The 19,857-nt window shown below is 38.1% G+C and overlaps 1 protein-coding gene across 4 annotated transcripts in view; it reads right to left on the bottom strand.

The window, feature by feature from the left end:
• The window catches only part of PPME1 (protein phosphatase methylesterase 1), an 83,147-nt gene that overhangs the window by 5,709 nt on the left and 57,581 nt on the right, over positions 1 to 19,857 (bottom strand). For 2 of the 4 annotated variants that reach the window (XM_001174909.6, XM_054661525.2), the window contains exons 6-11: positions 18,575 to 18,729; positions 17,972 to 18,062; positions 13,008 to 13,073; positions 9,719 to 9,842; positions 2,780 to 2,909; positions 1,862 to 1,906 (exon numbers count right to left, since the gene is read on the bottom strand). In XM_001174909.6, coding sequence (XP_001174909.1) covers positions 1,862 to 1,906; positions 2,780 to 2,909; positions 9,719 to 9,842; positions 13,008 to 13,073; positions 17,972 to 18,062; positions 18,575 to 18,729 — 611 coding nt within the window. Of the gene's footprint in view, positions 1 to 1,861; positions 1,907 to 2,779; positions 2,952 to 9,718; positions 9,843 to 13,007; positions 13,074 to 17,971; positions 18,063 to 18,574; positions 18,730 to 19,857 lie in introns of all 4 variants that reach the window. The other 2 variants (XM_009423749.4, XM_009423748.5) reach the window with 1 other exon arrangement.

Below are 19,857 nucleotides of genomic sequence, written 5' to 3'. Positions count from 1 at the left end.
ATTATCTCCATTTCACAGATGAAGAAACTCAAAATTAAATAAGTTAGGAATTCACTCATACCGCAAAACTATTAACAGTGATTCAAACCCAGGATTGCCTGATTCCAAGGCTGGTGATCAACAATGATTTCAAATGCTATCCCAGTCCATGTCAACTGCCTTCAGGCAGTCTCAGGGGCCATATCTGATTCTTCTGTCTGCCCAGCATCATGCATAGGTCTTGCACAGAAAGGGTGCCTAGAAAAGGTTTCTTGAATTGAACTTAAGTGTCTTAGATTCAATTTCATGGCACTCATGTTGGTAATTACGGGCTTAGACATTTATAAGCATCTACTTAAATAAGTGTCTAAGCCCATAATTACCAACATCAGTGCCATGGAAAAAAATCACACAGTCCCAGCTCATAGTCCTATTCTAGGCCTCAGGATACAATGTAGTTAAACGAAGGCAAAGCCATGAAGGTCTGGGACCAGAGTTTTATATGTGAGAGCCTTTGAACACTATTATGAGAGAATATAGCTCCTTTTGCTGTGGAAAGCTTGAGGATAGCTAAAAGAACAGTTTGAGAGGCCCATGAGACATCCAGCAGGTTTGCTACATAGGCTAGGACTGGATCTCAGGAGAGAGGGGTGAGGTGGATGTTTAGCTTTGGGAGTCATCAAGGTATAAATGGAAGCCATGAAATTGTCCAGGGAGAGTAAGTAGGGAAGAAAGGTCTAGAACAGATTCTGCCTGAGCCTGAAACTTTGGTCTTGGAGTTGGCACCTCTTCTTCCCATAACCCAAAAGTTGTATGCCTACTGGCTTCACCTTCACTGAGTCTTTTACCCATACTAAAGCAAGAGCCCCCACAAAATTGGACCCGCTGCCTCCACTGTTATCTAGCTAACATACATGCATCTGTATACAGTGCTCAGCATGTCACTTTCCTACTCATTATACCCCACGATCCGTTTGAGGCTGCCATCAGTTTTTTCATTTTCCAGATTAAGAAGACTAAAGCTGAGGCAAGTCAGATAACTTGCCCAGAGTCAAAAAATTACTGGAAAAGCAGTATTCAAAACTCAGTTTCCCAAACTTCAGAGACCTTACTTTTACCATCTTACCATGCTGTCTTCTAAACAGGTATTTATACCTTTTTATATCTGGATTATCTTGAGCCTTTCCCTTTCCTAAAACTTCTAACAATAAGAAAAATACTGGCCAGCTGCAGTGGCTCACACCTATAATCTCAGCACTCTGGGAGGCCAAGGCAGGTGGATTACTTGAGGTCAGGAGCTCGAGACCAGCCTGGCCAAAATGGTGAAACTCCATCTCTACTAAAAATACAAAAATTAGCTGGGCGTGATGGTGCATGCCTGTAATCCCACTACTGGGGTGGGTGAGGCAGCAGAACTGCTTGAACCTGGGAGGTAGAGGTTGCAGTGAGCCGAGATTGGGCCCACTGCACTCCAGCCTGGGCAACAGAGTGAGACTCTAATTCAAAAAAAAAAACAAAAAAAAAACCCACAAACAAAAAACTGATCAGTATTCAGAATATCTCTTTTCACAGTATCATACACCTATACAGTACTTTATAATTTTTAAACACATTGCCTCATTTTAACTCTTATAACTGAGACATAGGTAGTATTATAATCTTCATTTTTGGATGGACTTTTTTTTAAACAAATTAAAGCTCAGGAAAGGGAAATACTTGCCCATAATCATATAGTGTGTTAGGAGTAGAGGTGGATGTCCAACTTGGGTTGGACTCTAAAGCTCATGCTTTCTCCGTTATACCTCACTATCTCAGGATGTTAACTGCCCTATCACCCTTTCTTCAGAAAAGGGTCCAGGGGTATAATTTCTTGATAACTTACCTTGCATCTGGCCAATGGTCAGATCTTTATCCAATCTATCAACACCTAGAAAACAAGAGAATTCATTGTGAAACAGATTTTGCTGTTCACGTACTAAGTAAAAAGTGTTACAAAGTTTTAAATATGATGACATTCTCCATTCATGTTTATACCAATCCTAAGTCCCAGAGCATACTCTCACCACCAGATAAAACTTTTCAGGTTGAGATTCCCCTATAATTACTATGTTAAACTGGTTCTGAAAACAAGGTTTTACTATTTTAATTCTCATAATAATCAGAATATCCTTATACCACTGTATCTAGCTCTAGACTAAGAAGGACTTGAGCTTGACCAAGTAGACAGGCCAGGCCAGAATTAGGTCATCCTTTATGCTTAGATGAATGCTTATGCTTAGTTAGGTTTAGAGACTGGGTGTGGGGAGGAGAAAAGGCATAGATGAATGAGGAAGGTACTCTACTTTGGATGTCACTACTCATTTGGTGAGAAGTTTTAATGAGGTCATATTGAGATGACAATATACCAACACTGCTGTGGACTGAGTTGTGTCCCCCTAAAACTCATGTTGAAGCCCCAATTCCCAATGTGACTGTATTTGGAACTAGGGCCTATAAGGACGTAACCTCAGGTCATGAGGGCAGAGCTCTGACATGATAGGATGAACGTCCCTAATTAATATCCTTAAGAGAAGAGACACCAGAGAGCTCACATTCACTCTTTCTCGGCCATGTGAGGGCACAGAGAGAAGGCAAGCCAGGAAGACAGCCCTCACCACAACCTGACCATGCTGGCACCCTGATCTCAGACTTCCAGCCTCCAGAACTGTGAGAAAATAAATTTCTGTTGTTTAAGCCACTCAGTCTATGATATTTGGTTATGGCAGCCTGAGCTGACTAATATATGCACATATACACTTACCAGCCAAGAGCAGCAATTTAGGAATGGGACAACTAAGAAAGAGATTGGATAAGCCTCGGAACCAGCCGTCCCAGTATTTTTCTGTTTTTGCCAGTTCAATTCTCCAGGTGTATGGATGGTCTTTCTTGGTCTGGAGGAATAAGAGCAAGTTCTGAGTCTCCGAGGGCAATCCCTGGAGGAACAGGATTAAAAACTAGATCCCTGGGAAAAGGAAAGGGAAGGAAACTAGCACTTATTAAGGACCTACTAAGTCCTAGACATTTTAATATACATTCAATCCTTCCAACAGTCTTGTTGTATGGGTCACTGTTAATATTCATTTTAAGATAATTACAAGTTTACTTTTTATTGCTATTAGTTTCTGTGAATTTAGGAAACTTTCTTAAGATCACAAAGCTAGTAAGTGGTAGTGCCAAGATTAAGCCTTTCTTATACTTGGTTGGCAAAAGGATGTTTCATCAAAAGAATAACTACAAAGAACATACTGCAGTATGAAAAAATGCTTATAATATAAGCAAGAAACAGATTACAACATGTCATCTAAGTTAGGATTACTACTGGAAAAATGTGGTATAGTAAAGTACTAAAAAGGAAAACTGAAAATAGGTTGATTTGTCAGTAGAGCATTTTTTCTTATATTTTATGATAATGATATAATGTTCCTGCAATAGTAATTTTGAAAGGAAATATGAGACAAATATGACAAAATGTCAACATTTATTAAATCTTTATTGTAGATAAGCACAGAGTATGCAATCAAATATTGGCTGAAAAAATAAATAATTCTCTATAGTTTTCTGTACCATTGAAATATTTGAAACATTATAATTGAAATAAATATACTGAATCAACCACAATATGAAAATCTAAAAGTGAACACGAGATAGTAACATATTATCTTAAAGATCACTGGATGCTTAAGATGTCCATACTACCCAAAGTAATCTACAGATTCAATATAATCTCTATCAAAATTCCCATGGCTTTTTTTTTAGGAAATAGAAAAAAATCACCTTAAAATTCATATGGAATCTCATAGACACTGACTAGCCAAAACAATTTTGAAGAACAAAATTGGAGAACTCACACTCCCCAATTACAAAGCTGCAGTAATTGAAACAGCTTAGTACTGCCGTAAAGACAAATAGACCAGTGGAATAGAATAGAGAGCCCAAAAATAAACCTTCACATAAATGGTCAAATGATTTTTGACAAGACTGCCAAGACCACTCAATGGGGAAAGAACATTCTCTTCAGCAAACAGTACTGGGATAACCAAACAGATATGCATATTCCAAAGAATGAAGCTGGGGCCTTATCCCATATCCAAAAATTAACTCAAATGGATTAAAGACCTAGTAAGACTAAGACTATAAAACTCCTAGAAGAAAACATGGAGGAAAAGCTGGACAGTAGACTTGGTAATGATTTCTTGGATATGACACCAAAAAGCAGTGAACAAAAGCAAAAATAGACAAATGGTACTATGTGTATGGAATGGGAGAAAATCTTTGCAAATCATATATCTTATAATGGATTAATATTCAGAATATATAAAGGACTCCTACAATTCAGCAACTAAAAACATCGAGTAACCTGATTAAAAAATGGTCAAAGGGCTTGAATAGACATTTCTCTAGAGGTGATACAGAAGTGGCCAATAAGCATATGAAACGATGCTTAACATCACTAATCAATAAATAAATGCACAGCAACACCACAATGAGATACCACCTCACCCCCATTAGGATGACTACTATCAAAAAAGAGAAAAATAAGTGTTGGTGAGGATGTGGAGAATTCGGAAGGAACCCTTGTGTACTGAGTTGTAAAATGGTTCAACCAATAAGAAAAACATCAAGGCAGTTCCTCAAAATATTAAAAACAGAACTACTGTATGATCCAGGAATCCCACTTCTGGGTACATATCCAAAGAATTGAAAACAGAATCTCAAAGAGGGATCTGCAAACCCATGTTCATAGCAGCACTATGGATAACAGCCAAGAGGTGGAAGCAACTCAAATGGCCACTGATGGATGAATGAATAAACGAAATGTGGTATATACATATATAATTCAGCCATAAAAAGGAAAGAAATACTATCACATGCTGCATAGGGACTGAACTTTGAGGACATTATGCCAAGTGACATAAGCCAGTCACAAAAAGACATATAATATATGATCCCACTTATATGAGGTATCTAAAATAGTCAAATTCATAGAAAGTAGAATGGTGGTAACCAGGGGCCTCTGGAAGAGTTTTGGAAAAGGGGAGTTGTTGTTTAATAGGCATAAAATCTCAGATGTTTCACAACAATGTGAATATTAACTGTACACTTAAAAATTACCAAGACGGCATATTTTATGGGTTTTTGTTTTTTGTTTTGTTTTTGTTTTTTATCACAGTAAAAAAAAAAAAGAAAGAAAGAAAGGAAAAGAAAAAGATCGCCAGATGGGAAATCAAGGAACTTGGGTCTTCTAGTCCTATCTTTGCCACTGATTTTCTCAGGTCCCTTCCCTTCTTTGGGCCTTGGTCTTCCATCAGTAAAAGGAGACATAAAGGTACCTTATGATTCAAATATTCTCACTAAAGAACTAATTCTATTCTCCACTGTTAATATTTACCAGGGATAGGACACTTTAAAGGAAACACTTACTGCCATTTCAACCTGGAACCTCAGCCTGTCCTATTCCCCACAACACTATGAGCCATTTCTAAGAGATCAGCTCCACCGTCAGAGACAAGGCATAATCTCACAAGCCCCTCCTACATGCACACTGAACTTCACAAGGAAATGACAAATTTAAGGTAAGAAAACCTCCAAAAAGTAATATTATAATATATATATATATAACAGTTCATCTCAAATCTTAAAATTTGCAAAACCAAAGAAAAAATTCTGGACAGAATTAGGATTTCTTCTGTATTTAGGTTATTGGAAATAAATCCTTTCTCCAAAGAGCTGGATCATAAAGTTTAGTTTAGATGCCTATTAGATGCTGTGAAAATGGTAATAAAGCAGACTGATATAATGAGATCCACTTGTTGTTGGGTGGGAGAAACAGAAAGTTGGCTAACAATCTTCCTGGGATGTTTACCTGGGCGAGATGCAGTTCTCCACACAAGGGCATCCACCACAGGCCTTGCATTATCTCCCATTGTTTCACTGGAAAAGTGTTTAAAAACATAACGCTTTGTGTCAGTCAGATCTGACTGAATGCAAGTCCCAAAGCCATTCTTAACTAATCACTGTGGGTCCCTTGGGAAAGTTACTTAATTTCTTCCAGCCTGTTTTTTTTTTTTTTTTTTTTTTTTTGAGACAGAGTCTCACTCTGTCGCCCAGGCTGGGGTGCAGTGGCACAATCTTGGCTCACTGCAACCTCTGCCTCCCGGGTTCAAGCGATTCTCCTGCCTCAGCCTCCCGAGTAGCTGGGACTACAGACGCACGCCACCACACCCAGCTAATTTTTGTATTTTTAGTAGAGACGGAGTTTCACCATGTTGGCCAGGATGGTCTCAATCTCCTGACCTCGTGATCCACCCACCTCGGCCTCCCAAAGCGCTGAGATTACAGACATGAGCCACTGCACCCAACCCCAGACTGTTTTCTTAGCTGTGAAATTGGCAACACAAGATCTGAAAGAATTGTAAGGATGAGCTAAAGATACTCATGTATGTAAAACAACAGGAGCGTGGTCTGGCACATAAACAAGTATTAAAATTTTAAAAAAATATATAGGATGTCAATAACCTTGAAAAAGAAGAACAAAGTTGGAGGACTTACACACTGTCTGATTTCAAGACATGCAACAAAGCTACAATAACAAAGACAGTGTGGTACTTGCATAAGGGCAGACATATAGATCAACAGAATAGAATTCAGAGTTCAGAAATAAAATCTAACATTTATAGTCAATTGATTTTCAGCAAAGGTGCCAAGACAATTAAATGGGGAAAAAGGAGCCTTTTCAATAAATGGAGCTGGGACAGGCTGTTTATTGGGTATCTACATGCAAAAGAATGAAGTTGGTTCCATTCCTGATATCATACACAAACATTAACTCAAAATGGAACATAGGCCTAAATGTAAGAGCTAAAACAAGAAAATTCTTAGAAGAAAACATAGGTATAAATCTTCATGACTTTTAGGCAAAGACTTCTTAGATATAATACCAAAAGTACAAGGGACAAAAAGAAAAATAAATTGAATTTCATCAAAATTAAAAACGTCTATACTTCTAAGAATGCCATCAAGAAAGTGAAAAGACAACCCACGGAATGGGAGAAAGTATTTGCAAATTAGGGATCTGTATCTAGAATATATATAGAACTCTTAAAATTCAGTAATAAAATCAAATAACCCAAGTAAAAAATGGGCAACGTATCTAACAAACATTTCTCCAAAGAAGATATATAAGTGGACAATAAGCACATGAAAAGAAACTCAATATCAGCAGTCATTAGGAAAATGAAAATCAAAACCACAATCAGATATCACTTCATACACACTAGGATGGCTATAATCAAAAAGAGAGAAAATAACAAGTGCTGACAAGGATACTGAGAAACTGGAACACTCATACACTGCAAGTGCGAATGTAAAAGGGTGCACCTGCTTTGGAAAACGGTCTGTCAGTTCCTCAAAAGGTTAAATATAGTTACCATATGATCGATCAGTTCCACTCCCAGCTGTGTACCCAAGACAAATAATAAAAGCCTATATCCACACAAAAAGTTGCACACAAATGTTCAAAGAAGTATTATTCATAATAGACAAAAAGTGGAAACAACCCAAATGTCCATCAAGCGATGAATGGATTAAAAACTGTGGTATAGCCATACAATGTCACATTATTCAACCATATAGAGAAATGAAGTATTTGATACGTGCTACAATATGGATGAACCCTGGTAATTTTATTCTAAGAGAAAAGAAGCCAGTCACAAAAGACCACATATTATATAGTTCCATCTATATTTAATGTCCAGATTAGGCAAATCTATAGAGATTAGATTAGTGGTTGCCTAAGCTGGGAGGGTTGGGGAGAAATGAGGAGTGAATACTCATGGACACTCATTAATGTGCCTCAGTTCACCCTCTCAACAGAACTGCTGGAGTTTATGAAACCACATAATTGGGCTTATAAAAAAATACAAAGAAAAAATGAGTTAGAATTAAAAATCGAGGATCTGGGTGTGTTTTAGCTTTAACTTTTATGTGTGACCATGGGCAAGTATCTGTACCTAAGTTGTAAAATGGTGATAATACCTACAATGCAGAACTAAAATGAGAATTAGAGATGATAAATGTGAAGCATTCAGCATAGTGCTTAGCACATAATGGGTAAAAAGCAATTGATTATATTAAGAGTCTCAAATCTACTAAATGCGTTCTTGATTACCTTGGGCAAGTCTCTTAACTTCTGAGCCTCAGATTCTACACCATAATATGGGAGAAAAGATCTCTCCACACCTCATAAGGTGTTCAGAGGACCAAACAGACCATGCGTTATTTAAACCCTTGTAAACTCTAAAGAGGTACAAAGTATTACATTTCTGATCACTGATTTTAAAGATGGCAAGAAGATCCTCAAATTTAAAATACTGTTTAAATATGTATTCTCCTTCTTGCTAACAGCAGCATCTCCAAATGCAAAGGAGTAGGTCATTACATGTTCATTAACTGCCATTAGTAAGATGTTTATAATCAAAACCATCCCTAGTCTGCTGTTCATGAGCACTAAACATTTTCAAGAAAAAAGCACTTGTTACCACTACTTGCCTGGCAAGTACTCATAAAACACTATTTATACAACCCTGAGCTAAATGCAGAGGGAAATTCATGCAGAACATCAGTTTCTGCCACAAAATACACATTTTTTGTTTGTTTGGAATACAATTCTTGCACAGAGGACAACATGAGTCAACAGATGACTAGCAAAGGACCATAGTATTTCTGAGTGTGACTTATAAAATCAGTTCTATGACTTAATATGTACAACTTCAAAAAAAAAGTGCTAAGGTGTGTCATACAGACTTTCAGTGCTGTGTTGGAAAGACAGTGATACTAACTGAGGTCAGAAAGCTTCCCCAAGGAAGTTGGGTGTGGTGGCACGCACCTGTAGTCCCAGCTACAGCTACTGGGGAGGCTGAGGTGGGATGATCACGTGAGCCAAGGAATTCAGCCTGGGCAACATAGCAAAACCCAGTCTCAAACGAAAAAAAAAAAAAAAAAAAAAACGGAAAGAAAATTAAAGTGCTTCCTCAAGGAGAAAAACTTTGAAAGACAGATGGACAGGGTAAGATCTGCATGAGCTTAGGCCGGGCGTGGTGGCTCACGCCTGTAATCCCAGCACTTTGGGAGGCCAAGGCGGGTGGATCACAAGGTCAGGAGATTGAGACCATCCTGGCTAACCCAGTGAAACCTCGTCTCTACTAAAAATAACAAAAAAAAATTAGCTGGGTGTGGTGGCGGGCGCCTGTAGTCCCAGCTACATGGGAGGCTGAGGCAGGAGAATGGCGTGAACCTGGGAGGCGGAGCTTGCAGTGAGCCGAGATCGCGCCATTGCACTCCAGCCTGGGTGACTGAGCAAGACTCTGTCTCAAAAAAAAAAAAAAGATCTGGATGAGCTTAGAGTAGACTGGTAGGAAATGGAATTTTTCTCATGGGAGGAAACACAGGAACAGGAGAACAGGTGAGAAAGCAGTCTGTTTTAGGGGAGGGTATATAGCATAAGTTTTATGTTCCAATTGGTCAGAGCTATCAACAGTGCTTTACATCTTATAGTTAAGCTAAGTATCTCTTATGATAGTGTCTTGGCTCCCTAAAATATCTAATGGCAAACAAAAAGAACAATGTTATCACCCCTTCCCACCCACACACAGTTTGAACCATTCCATACCGCATCTTTTCAAGAATGAATGTTTTTACCCACCTCCATGTCATCTTCCTTTTTCCTCTTGCTTATAGACTCACTTCCTTCCTCATCTTCTTCTTCTTCCTCTATGATTCCTTCCACTATAGATTTTGAGCCTTCTGGACTTGTAATTCCTTCACACCTAGGTTTTTTTTAAAAAAGTGCTATTACACACCTCTTTCCAATACACAAATTATCTCAGAGATACTCATACTTACGGCCTTTTATAATCAAATGTTAGCTAAAACTTAACAATCATCCTGGTAGGAGGATAGAATTGTGCATTTCCAGGGCTGTGGAAAATCATGGCCAATGTATAACTATTCTCCAAGGGCTGGTTTCCAGTTCTTGCACCAATACTGACCCATAGAAAGGGAGCAACCACTTCCTCAGGCATGAGTTTTATTGGCATAATCTTACATAATCTTCATAACAATCCTATGAAGTAGCCCTGAAGAGTTAAGAAAATTGTCCAGCATCACCTAACTCATAAGTGGTTAAGGCTGGGATGCAAATCCAGGCTCAACTAACTCCAAAACATGGTGCTTTTCTGCTGAACCCTGCTTACAGTAGAACAAGGCTCAAACAGAATGATAAAAGGCCTCACTTTTTAATTAGCTGACAGAAACCATCTGAACCAACCAATTATCATTGTTGTTTTTCTCTTAAAAATTGCATCTCTTTTTATTATATTCTTTGGTAGAAAAATTATTATTATATCAACAGCTGGTACCATACTTCCTTTAGAGAGAACTTGATGGAAAAAACACATTGACAAGCTCTGAAGGTAAAAAAATCCCAAGGGCCTGGGCAACAGCTAGTGCCAAGGTTTGCTCTGTATGAAAGAGAACAATCTGTTATTTTGCCCTTGACAAAGACAGAGAAGGAAAAGGAGAGAGAACAAGCAAGATAAAAAGAGACTGGGATAAATTCAAAAGTCAGCGGTAGATTTTTAAGAATGATAACTTCTCCCTTTCTGTCTTCTCTGCCAAACCTTCAGTGAAGTGTAAGTTCACAAATGTTTTGTTAAGTAGGTGTTTTATATGAAACTTGAGGTGCCAAGTTTCACATGTAGTATACAGTATAGATGTGATAAAAAAAAAACAGTGTAACGAAGAAACATATGCTTTGAATTTCTATAGCCTGTGGATTAGGAGGTTCAAGGCAATTTCACCTGGATTATAAGGGGCAGGAAAGTTCCAGCTATCTATGTGACAGTTAACACACGTGCACATATACACTCTCCTACACATAGGTTTACTTATTAAGAGAAAACATCACTGGAAATAAAATTTTAAAATCACTCAACTATCTGCATATATGCCATGTAAAATGCTTTACTACTGATTAGACAAATTTGAGGTCTCAAAATATTTAGGAATTGAAAAGTGGGCAGTCTCACAGGTTATTCAAAGTCTTGCATTTTGACTGCCTGATATTTCTACTGAAATTGCCCTTTTAGGCATAAAACCATAAGATAGGCCTTGAAGTCAAATACACAGGAGTTTGAATCTCAGCTATGTCATCCACTAGCTATGTGATCTTGGGAAACTACCTCTCTGAACTTCTATTTCCTCATCTATAAAGCAATACTTATCTTAAAGAGGTATTGTAGGGATTAAATGAGATAGTGCAAATGAATTAATGAATCTAGGTAATAAACATCAACGGCTCCTGACATTAAAAAAAAGAGACAATCGGCTGGGCATGGTGGCTCACGTCTGTAATCCCAGCACTTTGAGAGGCCGAGGTGGGCGGATCATGAGGTCAGGAGATAGAGACCACCCTGGCTAACACAGTGAAACCCCATCTCTACTAAAAATATAAAAAATTAGCCGGGCATGGTGGCACATGCCTGTAGTCCCAGCTACTCAGGAGGCTGAGGCAGGAGAATTGCTTGAACCTGGGAGGCAGAGGTTGCAGTGAGCTGAGATCACGCCACTGCACTCCAGCCTGGGCGACAGAGTGAGACTCTGTCTCAAAAAAAAAAAAAAAAAAAAAAGACAACCAGACATTATGTACTTCCTGATGGCAGTACGCAACATCACCTATCAAGTATTCTTGCAAACAAAACACCTGAACCCGATGAAGCTTCTAGATTTAACTATTTACACAGAATATAAGGAACAAACGAATATGTTAAATTATGGCCTGAGAATTCAATCAGCAAATCCAGATCATGGGAAATTCTATGGGGCAAACAAGGTTTCCTCAAGAAATAAATTGCAAGGAATCAAAAAAAAGAGGGAGACAGAAGTGGAACCTTAGATTAAAAGATGCATGAGAGGTGGATCAACCAATTGCTATCTACTTATTTTGATTTTGACTTTAATTGTAAAAAATTATTTATGAGACAATCAGAAATGTAAATATTGATTAGATATTTGATGATATTAAAGAATTGCCAATTTTTTTAGGTGTAATAATGTCATCGTGATGATGTTTAAAGAGCCCTTATTTTTAGATCATATGAAAATCTTGCAGAGGAAATTATATTTGTTTGGAATTTGCTTCAAAATATTTTGTGACTAGGGGAAATACATAGGGGCACAGATGAAACAAATGAGACATGGTTATGGGTTAATAACCATTGAAAATGGACAATGGGAACACTGGGGTCCATCCACTGTATCACTCTTCTTTTATATATGCAAAATTTTTCCATAATATAAGGTTTTAAAAATGAGACAGTGCATATAAAATACCTTGCACAGTGCCTGGCAAATAGTAAGCACTCAATGCCATTATCATTTTCATCTAACTTCTGTCTGTTCTGTTGGGCAACATTTTCTCAATTCATCTAAAGTTTATTTTGTGACTATACAGCAATACCCAGAATGCCATGTAATTCTATCAGGAAAGATCAATTGGGCTAAATAATCTTAGCTCACTCTTAGAATCTGGCTTTCACTCAGGCTATGCCAGAGCTTTTTTATTATAATTCCCTCACAGCCAGGTTTGGCTTAGAAGGAGACTGTTACTAGAATGAAACTCAGCTGCTATCACTAAGGTTAACATAATTTGTAATGTCTATGCTCTGGGATTTGCTTTTTAACACGCAGAGTTTTGCTAAGGTAATCCAGTATTAAATGAGGAGGAAAAAAAATAAAGGGAAGGAAAGGAAGGAGAGAAAGGAAGGAAGGCAAAAGAAAATCTATGTCCCAACTGAACTCACCTTTAAAATTATTTAAAATAATAAAGGCATTTACCGGAATGGTAGAATTGGTGTAAGACAAAAGAAGCAATCTGTAATTCCCTCACCATGTTTCCGCCTCTAACCAGACCAAGGGGGAAGAGTAAGACCTACTGTTTGACTTGGCCAACCATTGAGACACGGGCAGACTCCAGATTTCGAATCTGGCCACTCTTCACACTGGGAAAGAAAAGAAAGGAAGAGAGAAGGTTATTCAGTATCTATTGTATCACATCACTGGAATCAAATAAATAATTCTACAGATTATGTGAGACCTAATAAAAAGTAGTGATCACCAGTGTTTCTTACTATAGAGATTGCCACTATTACTCACCTGGCTACATGGTTTTATAAGTAAAAATTAAGTAAAAACATCATAGCCATTTCAGTTCTGCAGATATTTATCAAGAGGATACTAGGTGCCAAGCCTATATTCAAAAAGCACATAATTCGGTAGGGAGAAAAAGACACATATAATGTTAATATAATGAGGCAAGGTTCAAAGAAAGCACTTGATCATGAATGAGGAGGTCAGAGAAAGCTCCCCAGAGGTCACAGCTAAACTGAGGAGTATAGATAACAAGTTTAACCAGAAAATAAAAGAGGTTGGTTAGAGCATTCTAGGCAGAGGGCACATTATGTACAAAGGTGCTGTGATGTGAAAGTCGGCAGGATAATGATTTTAGAGGACTGGGTGCAAGGAGAAGCAGGGAGGAGATAAAAGGGGGGCGTGACAGAATAGGATTGGAAGGCAGGCGCCAGCTTCTCCAGGGCCTTGTGTGCCGTGCTACAGAGCTTAGGCTATCTGAATAAATTAGTCTTCTCACATTTGTCCACCTAAGTACAACTAAGGCAAAGCAAAATGACTGCATTCCCAGGGTGAACTGGAAACACTGCCTGAAGCAAGCCACCAGGAGAAAGCACTTCTTTAAATCTCATTTCTTAGTTTAAAAAATCATTCAAAATTTTAAAGCCCCCCTCCTCAGATAATGACATGATTTCTTACTTTAATGGTAAACCGAGGCAATCAGAACTATTACCTCATCTTTTAACTACCAAATGAATCCACAAATTCACCAATACTTGTAATAATATACTCTGCCTTGATGCCTGTTTAATACATGAAATATCTATTCCTATCAAGGCCAACCTTGGGCACTAGTTCCCATCCCCTCTTGCTTCTGAAAAGATACTCTTTCTTTCAGTTATCCTGTCTCTCTTCTGTGTCACTTTTTTTCTCTCGTGGATGTCACAAGCATACTCCATTATCCAGCCTTTAAAAACATTCCCAATGCCACATTCACTACTACGTATTACTCCATTTCTCTGCTCTCCTATACAGCAAAGCTCCTCAAAAGAGTTATCTTGCTTTCTCTACTTTGTCACCTCTCATCCTTTCCCCAACTTATATATGATTTTTATATCCCATTTATTTTCAGATATTTATTTTGTCAAGGTCACCTCTATCATGCCAATTCCAATGGTCATTTCTTGGTCCTCATCTTACTTGATCTCTCTGCAGCACCTGACACAGTTATTCTCTCTCTCCTTCTACAAACACTTAATATACTCACCTGGTTTTCCTTTTACCTCATCAACTGTGCCTTTTCAGTTTCTTTGTTGGATCTTCCTCTTCTTCCCAAGCTCTAAATATTGTGGAATATCCCAAGACTCAGTCTTGGATCTTTTTCCTATCAATATCAAGTTCCTAGGTCTTTACATTCAATCTTTCACTTTTAAATATTAACTATGTGAAGACGATTCTCCAATTTATCTCTAGTTCAGCCTCTTCTAACTAGTATATACAACTGCCTACTTAACATTTCTACTTACATATGTAATAAGCATTTGAGTTTATCCAAACAAAACTGATTCTCTGCCCCTTATCGGCTCCCATATCTACTTCTTTCTATTTCTACCATTCACCCAATTGCTTGGGCTAAAAACCTAGAAGTCATCCTTAAGTCCCTTCCTGCCCTTCCCCGTCTCTCTCCCAACATCCAATCCATAAACCAGTCCTGTCAGTTCTACCTCGAAAATACATTTAAAAATGACTCTCTTCCTCTGTTGCCATCCTAGTCTATGTTTACCATTATTACTCTCCTTTACTATAACAGTCTCCTAACCAACTTCACACCTCATTCCCCACTTCTTCTATTCGATTTTCCTCAGAACAGCCAGAGTGGTGTAACCAAGATGCAAATTTGTATCTGTCTGACCTCAAAGCCCAGGTTTCCCCTAACTTTTTTGTTTTGTTTCGAGACAAGGTCTCACTCTGTTGTTCAGGCTGAAGTGCAGTGGCATGATCATAGCTCACTATAACCTTGAACTTCTGGGCTCAAATGATCCTCCCACCTCAGCCTCCTGAGTAGCTGGGACTATAGACACATGCCACCACACCCAGCTAATTAAAATATATATATATTTTTTGTAGAGACAGGGTCTCGCTATGTTGCCCAGGCTGGTCTCAAACTCCTGGCCTCAAGTGATATTCCTATCTCAGCCTCCCAAAGCACTGGGATTACAGGTGTGAACCACCACACCTGGCCTAAAGCCCAGGTTCTTAATGACTATACCCCTGCTGCCTCTCATTAGGAAACCTATGAGAGCAAAAGCAGTAAATCATTGGCCTTATATTTCAACATAAAAAAAAAATCTAGAATAGCCAAAATGGCCATCAGTCATAAACTTGATTCAGATATCCAGCAGAATAAAAAACAAAATTACCAAATACCTCATAGTATAATAATTTTCAGGTTCAGAAAGATCAATGACTCTCATGAAACCCAGAACATCTTAACATTTAACAAACAGAACCCTTATTCTATCCTGTATCTGGCAAAAGAAACAAGACTACTTTAAGAGAAGGCCTACCATGATACCCGGGCTGCATTAGGTATATCCCCTGGCTTCCTTCATTGTGTTATGTTTATATGTTTCCTTGTTTGCATCCCCAGTTTTTTGATGATAGGAACTGAGCCTGATTCATCCCCCAGTTCTTAGATCAGGTACTGACACATCTTAGGCACTAGAAAAAAAAATTTACTGAATAAATTTTTAGAGTTCGGAAAAAGGGCCAGGCGTAGTGGCTCATACCCATTTATCCCATGACTCTGAGAGGCCGAGGCGGGCAGGCAGACTGCTTGAGCTCAGGAGTTCAAGACCAGTCGAGCCAACATGATAAAACCCTGTCTCTACAAAAAAAAAAAAAAAAAAAAAAAAATCAAATAACAAAAATTAGCTGGGCATCGTGGTGCACAGCTGTAGTCCCAGCTACTTGGGTGGCTGAGGCAGGAGGATCGCTTGAGCCCAGAAGGTCAAGGCTGTGGTGAGAGCTGTAATCATGCCACTGGACTCCACAGCCTGGGCAACAGAGTGACACCCTGTCTCAAAAAAAAAAAAAAAAGTTTGGATAAAAGTTGGATGGGCTTTAGACAACTGAGCCAAGTCTAGAATAACTTTCTCACTTGTTGTTACTGCGGAAGCAGGCAGGGCACCTGAGATACAAGCCAAGCTGGCAGCAGCTACATTCTTGATGCTATCTGCCCAAGATAGATCTTTGATATTTCTGTGAGAACAGGAATTCTGCATCACAGTAGTGAACAGGAAGTGGTAGAAACTTCACCAACACAAACATCATTCTGACAAGCCATATTCTTGCATAAGACCATTTGTCCTAGGAAAACGCCTAGGATATATTTACCAAGTCCTAAATTTCCACTTGATATCTGATTCAGTTAACAGATATATTCTGCCTGCTAGGGCAGTATGCCATATGCTATATGAAAGTAGAAAAGAAATACAGAATAGCTTCTTCCCTTATGATGCAGGAAGGGCATTAAGACAGACATTAATGAAAATTAACAATATGAGCCATATCCCTCATGGGAGGATTGGAAAACTTAAGGGTATACAGTGCAATATAATAGAGACTTAAAGGTCTCTTGTAATTTTGCTGAAAGAGTCATCTGGGTGGTTTGGAGAACTTAAGAGAAAATGTTCTGAAGAAGAGACTGGAGATGGAGTTAGAAGAATAGGAAGGAAGATAGGATGATGAAGACATTTATCCAAAGACTGATCTCCTTGTGGGAAGGGACAGTGTTTTATTCATCTCTGAATCTTCACTCATTAGCACAAAATAAGTGTTTAATAAATACTTTATCAAATGATTAACTGAATTAATGAATAAATTCATTCCTTTGCTTAAATGGAATTTTGTCACTGATTTTTATAAAAACTATTTACCCATTGAGTTTATTTACCCAAAATCCAAATAAATTTGAGGGAATGGAACCTATAGCCATCTTCCATTTCTCCACCATTTTATCTGAAACACAGAAAGTAAATCTAAAACCATGAAGCATCAGAGGTGGATGATGCCTTAGAAACCACCTAGTCTAACCTCTTACCTCAGAGGCAGAAACAGCTAGACAGCAGATGATCAATAATTACTAAGATTCCAGGAGGTACTATAGTGTATTGGGAAAACAATGGGTTTCAGACAACTGAGCCAAATCTAAAATATTTTTAAATGTTCAAAAAATTCTGCTGTTTATATAATGTTTCCTCATATGTTATTACAATAAGGTGTGGCAACTGAAATTCTATTCCTTGAACTTGGTGCTTGACCTAAAAAAGAAGAAAAGCTACAATCTAACATTTAGAATAAAGGCAACAGTGGCTGGGCACTGTGGCTCACGCCACAACCCCAACACTTTGGGAGGCTAAAGTGGGAGGATTACTTGAGGCCAGGAATTTGATTACTTGATTACTTGAGGCCAGGCTAAAGCAGGAGGATTACTTGAAGCCAGCCTGGACAACATAGCAAGACCTCGTTTCTACAAAAAATTTAAACATTAGCCAGGCTTGGTGGTGTGTACCTGTAGTCTTAGCAACTTGGGAGGCTGAGGTGGGAGGATTGCTTGAACCTAGGAGTTCAAGGTTGCAGTGAGCTAGGATCATGCCACTGCACTCCAGCCTGGGTGACAGAGTGAGGCCTTGTCTCCTAAATAAATAAATAAGCAAGCAAACAAACAAACAAATTAATTAAATAAAGGCGACAAAGATTTGTTGGTTACCTCCATTCAATAGCATTCTCCAGAGACTTGAAGGTTTTAGGACGACCCCGTAAGAAATTCTGCATGCTATTAAGTGCATCCATAGCTGTACCTGGATGTTAAACAAAAACTGTAACCACATATTTAACTTATTCTGAGCATTTACACTTACTGAGTCAACTACTATATATCTGCTCTTGATGACAGCAGAATTTAGTGATGCTTGCAGAGAAATAAAGATGGCCCTCAATAATTTTTGCCTCTGGGGTATTCACTTCTTTATGTCATGCCCTCACACTGAAGAGGATGACTTGTATTCACAAGCAGCAGTGTGACTTCTGAAGCTGGGTCAGAAAAGACATGGCAGCTTCTTTTTATATGATTAAATACAATTATGGGACATACATAGGATTGAAATATTATGCAGCCATAAAAAGATGTTAATGAAGAGTTTTTGATGACATGGAAAAATGGTTATCTTGTATAAACTTAAAAAAGATATAAAGACAGAGGGACATATTTCAAGATGAATGAAATCAACAATAAACTAAGACAAGGTAATAATCTACCAAGGATGTCTCTTATAAGTGAAATCCTGATTTGGTCAGTGCTAAGAAAGCTCACCTTCTACAACATCAATCATGCACAGACCCAAGAGGCTTGGTACCAGGTTGGATGATGCTGTGTGGACTGCAATAGCACCACCCATGCTATGTCCAATCAGCATAATTGGAGGAGGAAGGTCCCCATACATGGCTTCAACCACATTGCCAACGTCTCTGCAAAGAGAAGAGAAAAAGATCTAAGAATGCTTTCTGACAACACCGTAAAAATAGTTTTCTTTCCCAGTTCCTTTCTTTGGTGTGTAACAGTGCTGGGAAACTGTAAAAGTCTATTGGGCCATCTTACAAACATACCTATGTAAACCTTCTAACATGTCCCCAGCATCAATATGTGTAGCCACACACCTAGCTCTCCTGATAAATGGCAGGTAAAGGACTAAGAACCCAAATTACTGAATTTTCATCACACTTTCACTGTTCCACATATGTAGTACAATTACATAAACATATACCTTTATTTTGAACCTAAGATTGAAACTGGAAAAATCATTTAACTGCTCTGTTTCAATTTTCCCATCTATAAAACAAGAACAAAAATTTATTAAGCATTATAATGTAGTAAACCTCAGAATCACAAGATGAGCCCTAGCCTCAGTTTATTTTTCACTATGTGATCTTGGATTAGTTACTTAATCTCTCAGAAACTGAGTTTCGACATCTATAAAAAAAGATAAAAATATCACTGACTGCTCTGGATTGCTTTGAGGATTAACTGAGAAGGGAACAAGAAAACACCTCGAAAGAGTAAAATGCTTCACAAATGTTAATTATTATTTACAATTTCTCATTTGTTTGAAGGATGAACATAAATGTAAGTACAGTGCTCTGAGAAACTAGAAAGGTGTTCAGAGCTCATTTTATTGGCTTTGGTTCTAATCTTCAATTATTAATGGACCTGTTTAACAAAGTCTAATATTAAAGCTTTGAAAATTAGAACTGAAGTATGAAGTTTGGTTTTTAATTGCATGTAGGCCTTCCTTGCTATAGCAATAGGTGGATAAGAACAGTAAGGTGTGTTTCTGGAGACCCACTGGCTCTACTGCCTTATTATATATATATATTTTTAGGCTAGTTCTACCCTCTTCTTTTGGGAGTGGCTGGTTCAACTTCAAAAGAAAGTTTTGTCTTGTTGAGTGTCACTGCATACCTTAAGCACTCACACAGTGTTAACCAAATATAGCAAGTGTCAATGTAGGAACACAGACTTTCATATATAGTCTCTACAGTATTTATAATGGCAAAGGCAAATGTTATTAGTTCTGTAGGAACTGATTTTTAAAATCT

This window comes from Pan troglodytes, chromosome 9 (genome assembly GCF_028858775.2).
Source record: "Pan troglodytes isolate AG18354 chromosome 9, NHGRI_mPanTro3-v2.0_pri, whole genome shotgun sequence".
NCBI classification, from domain to species: domain Eukaryota; kingdom Metazoa; phylum Chordata; class Mammalia; order Primates; family Hominidae; genus Pan; species Pan troglodytes.
Note: the sequence above shows the minus strand (reverse complement) of the source record. Positions and strands in the feature narration are given on the sequence as shown.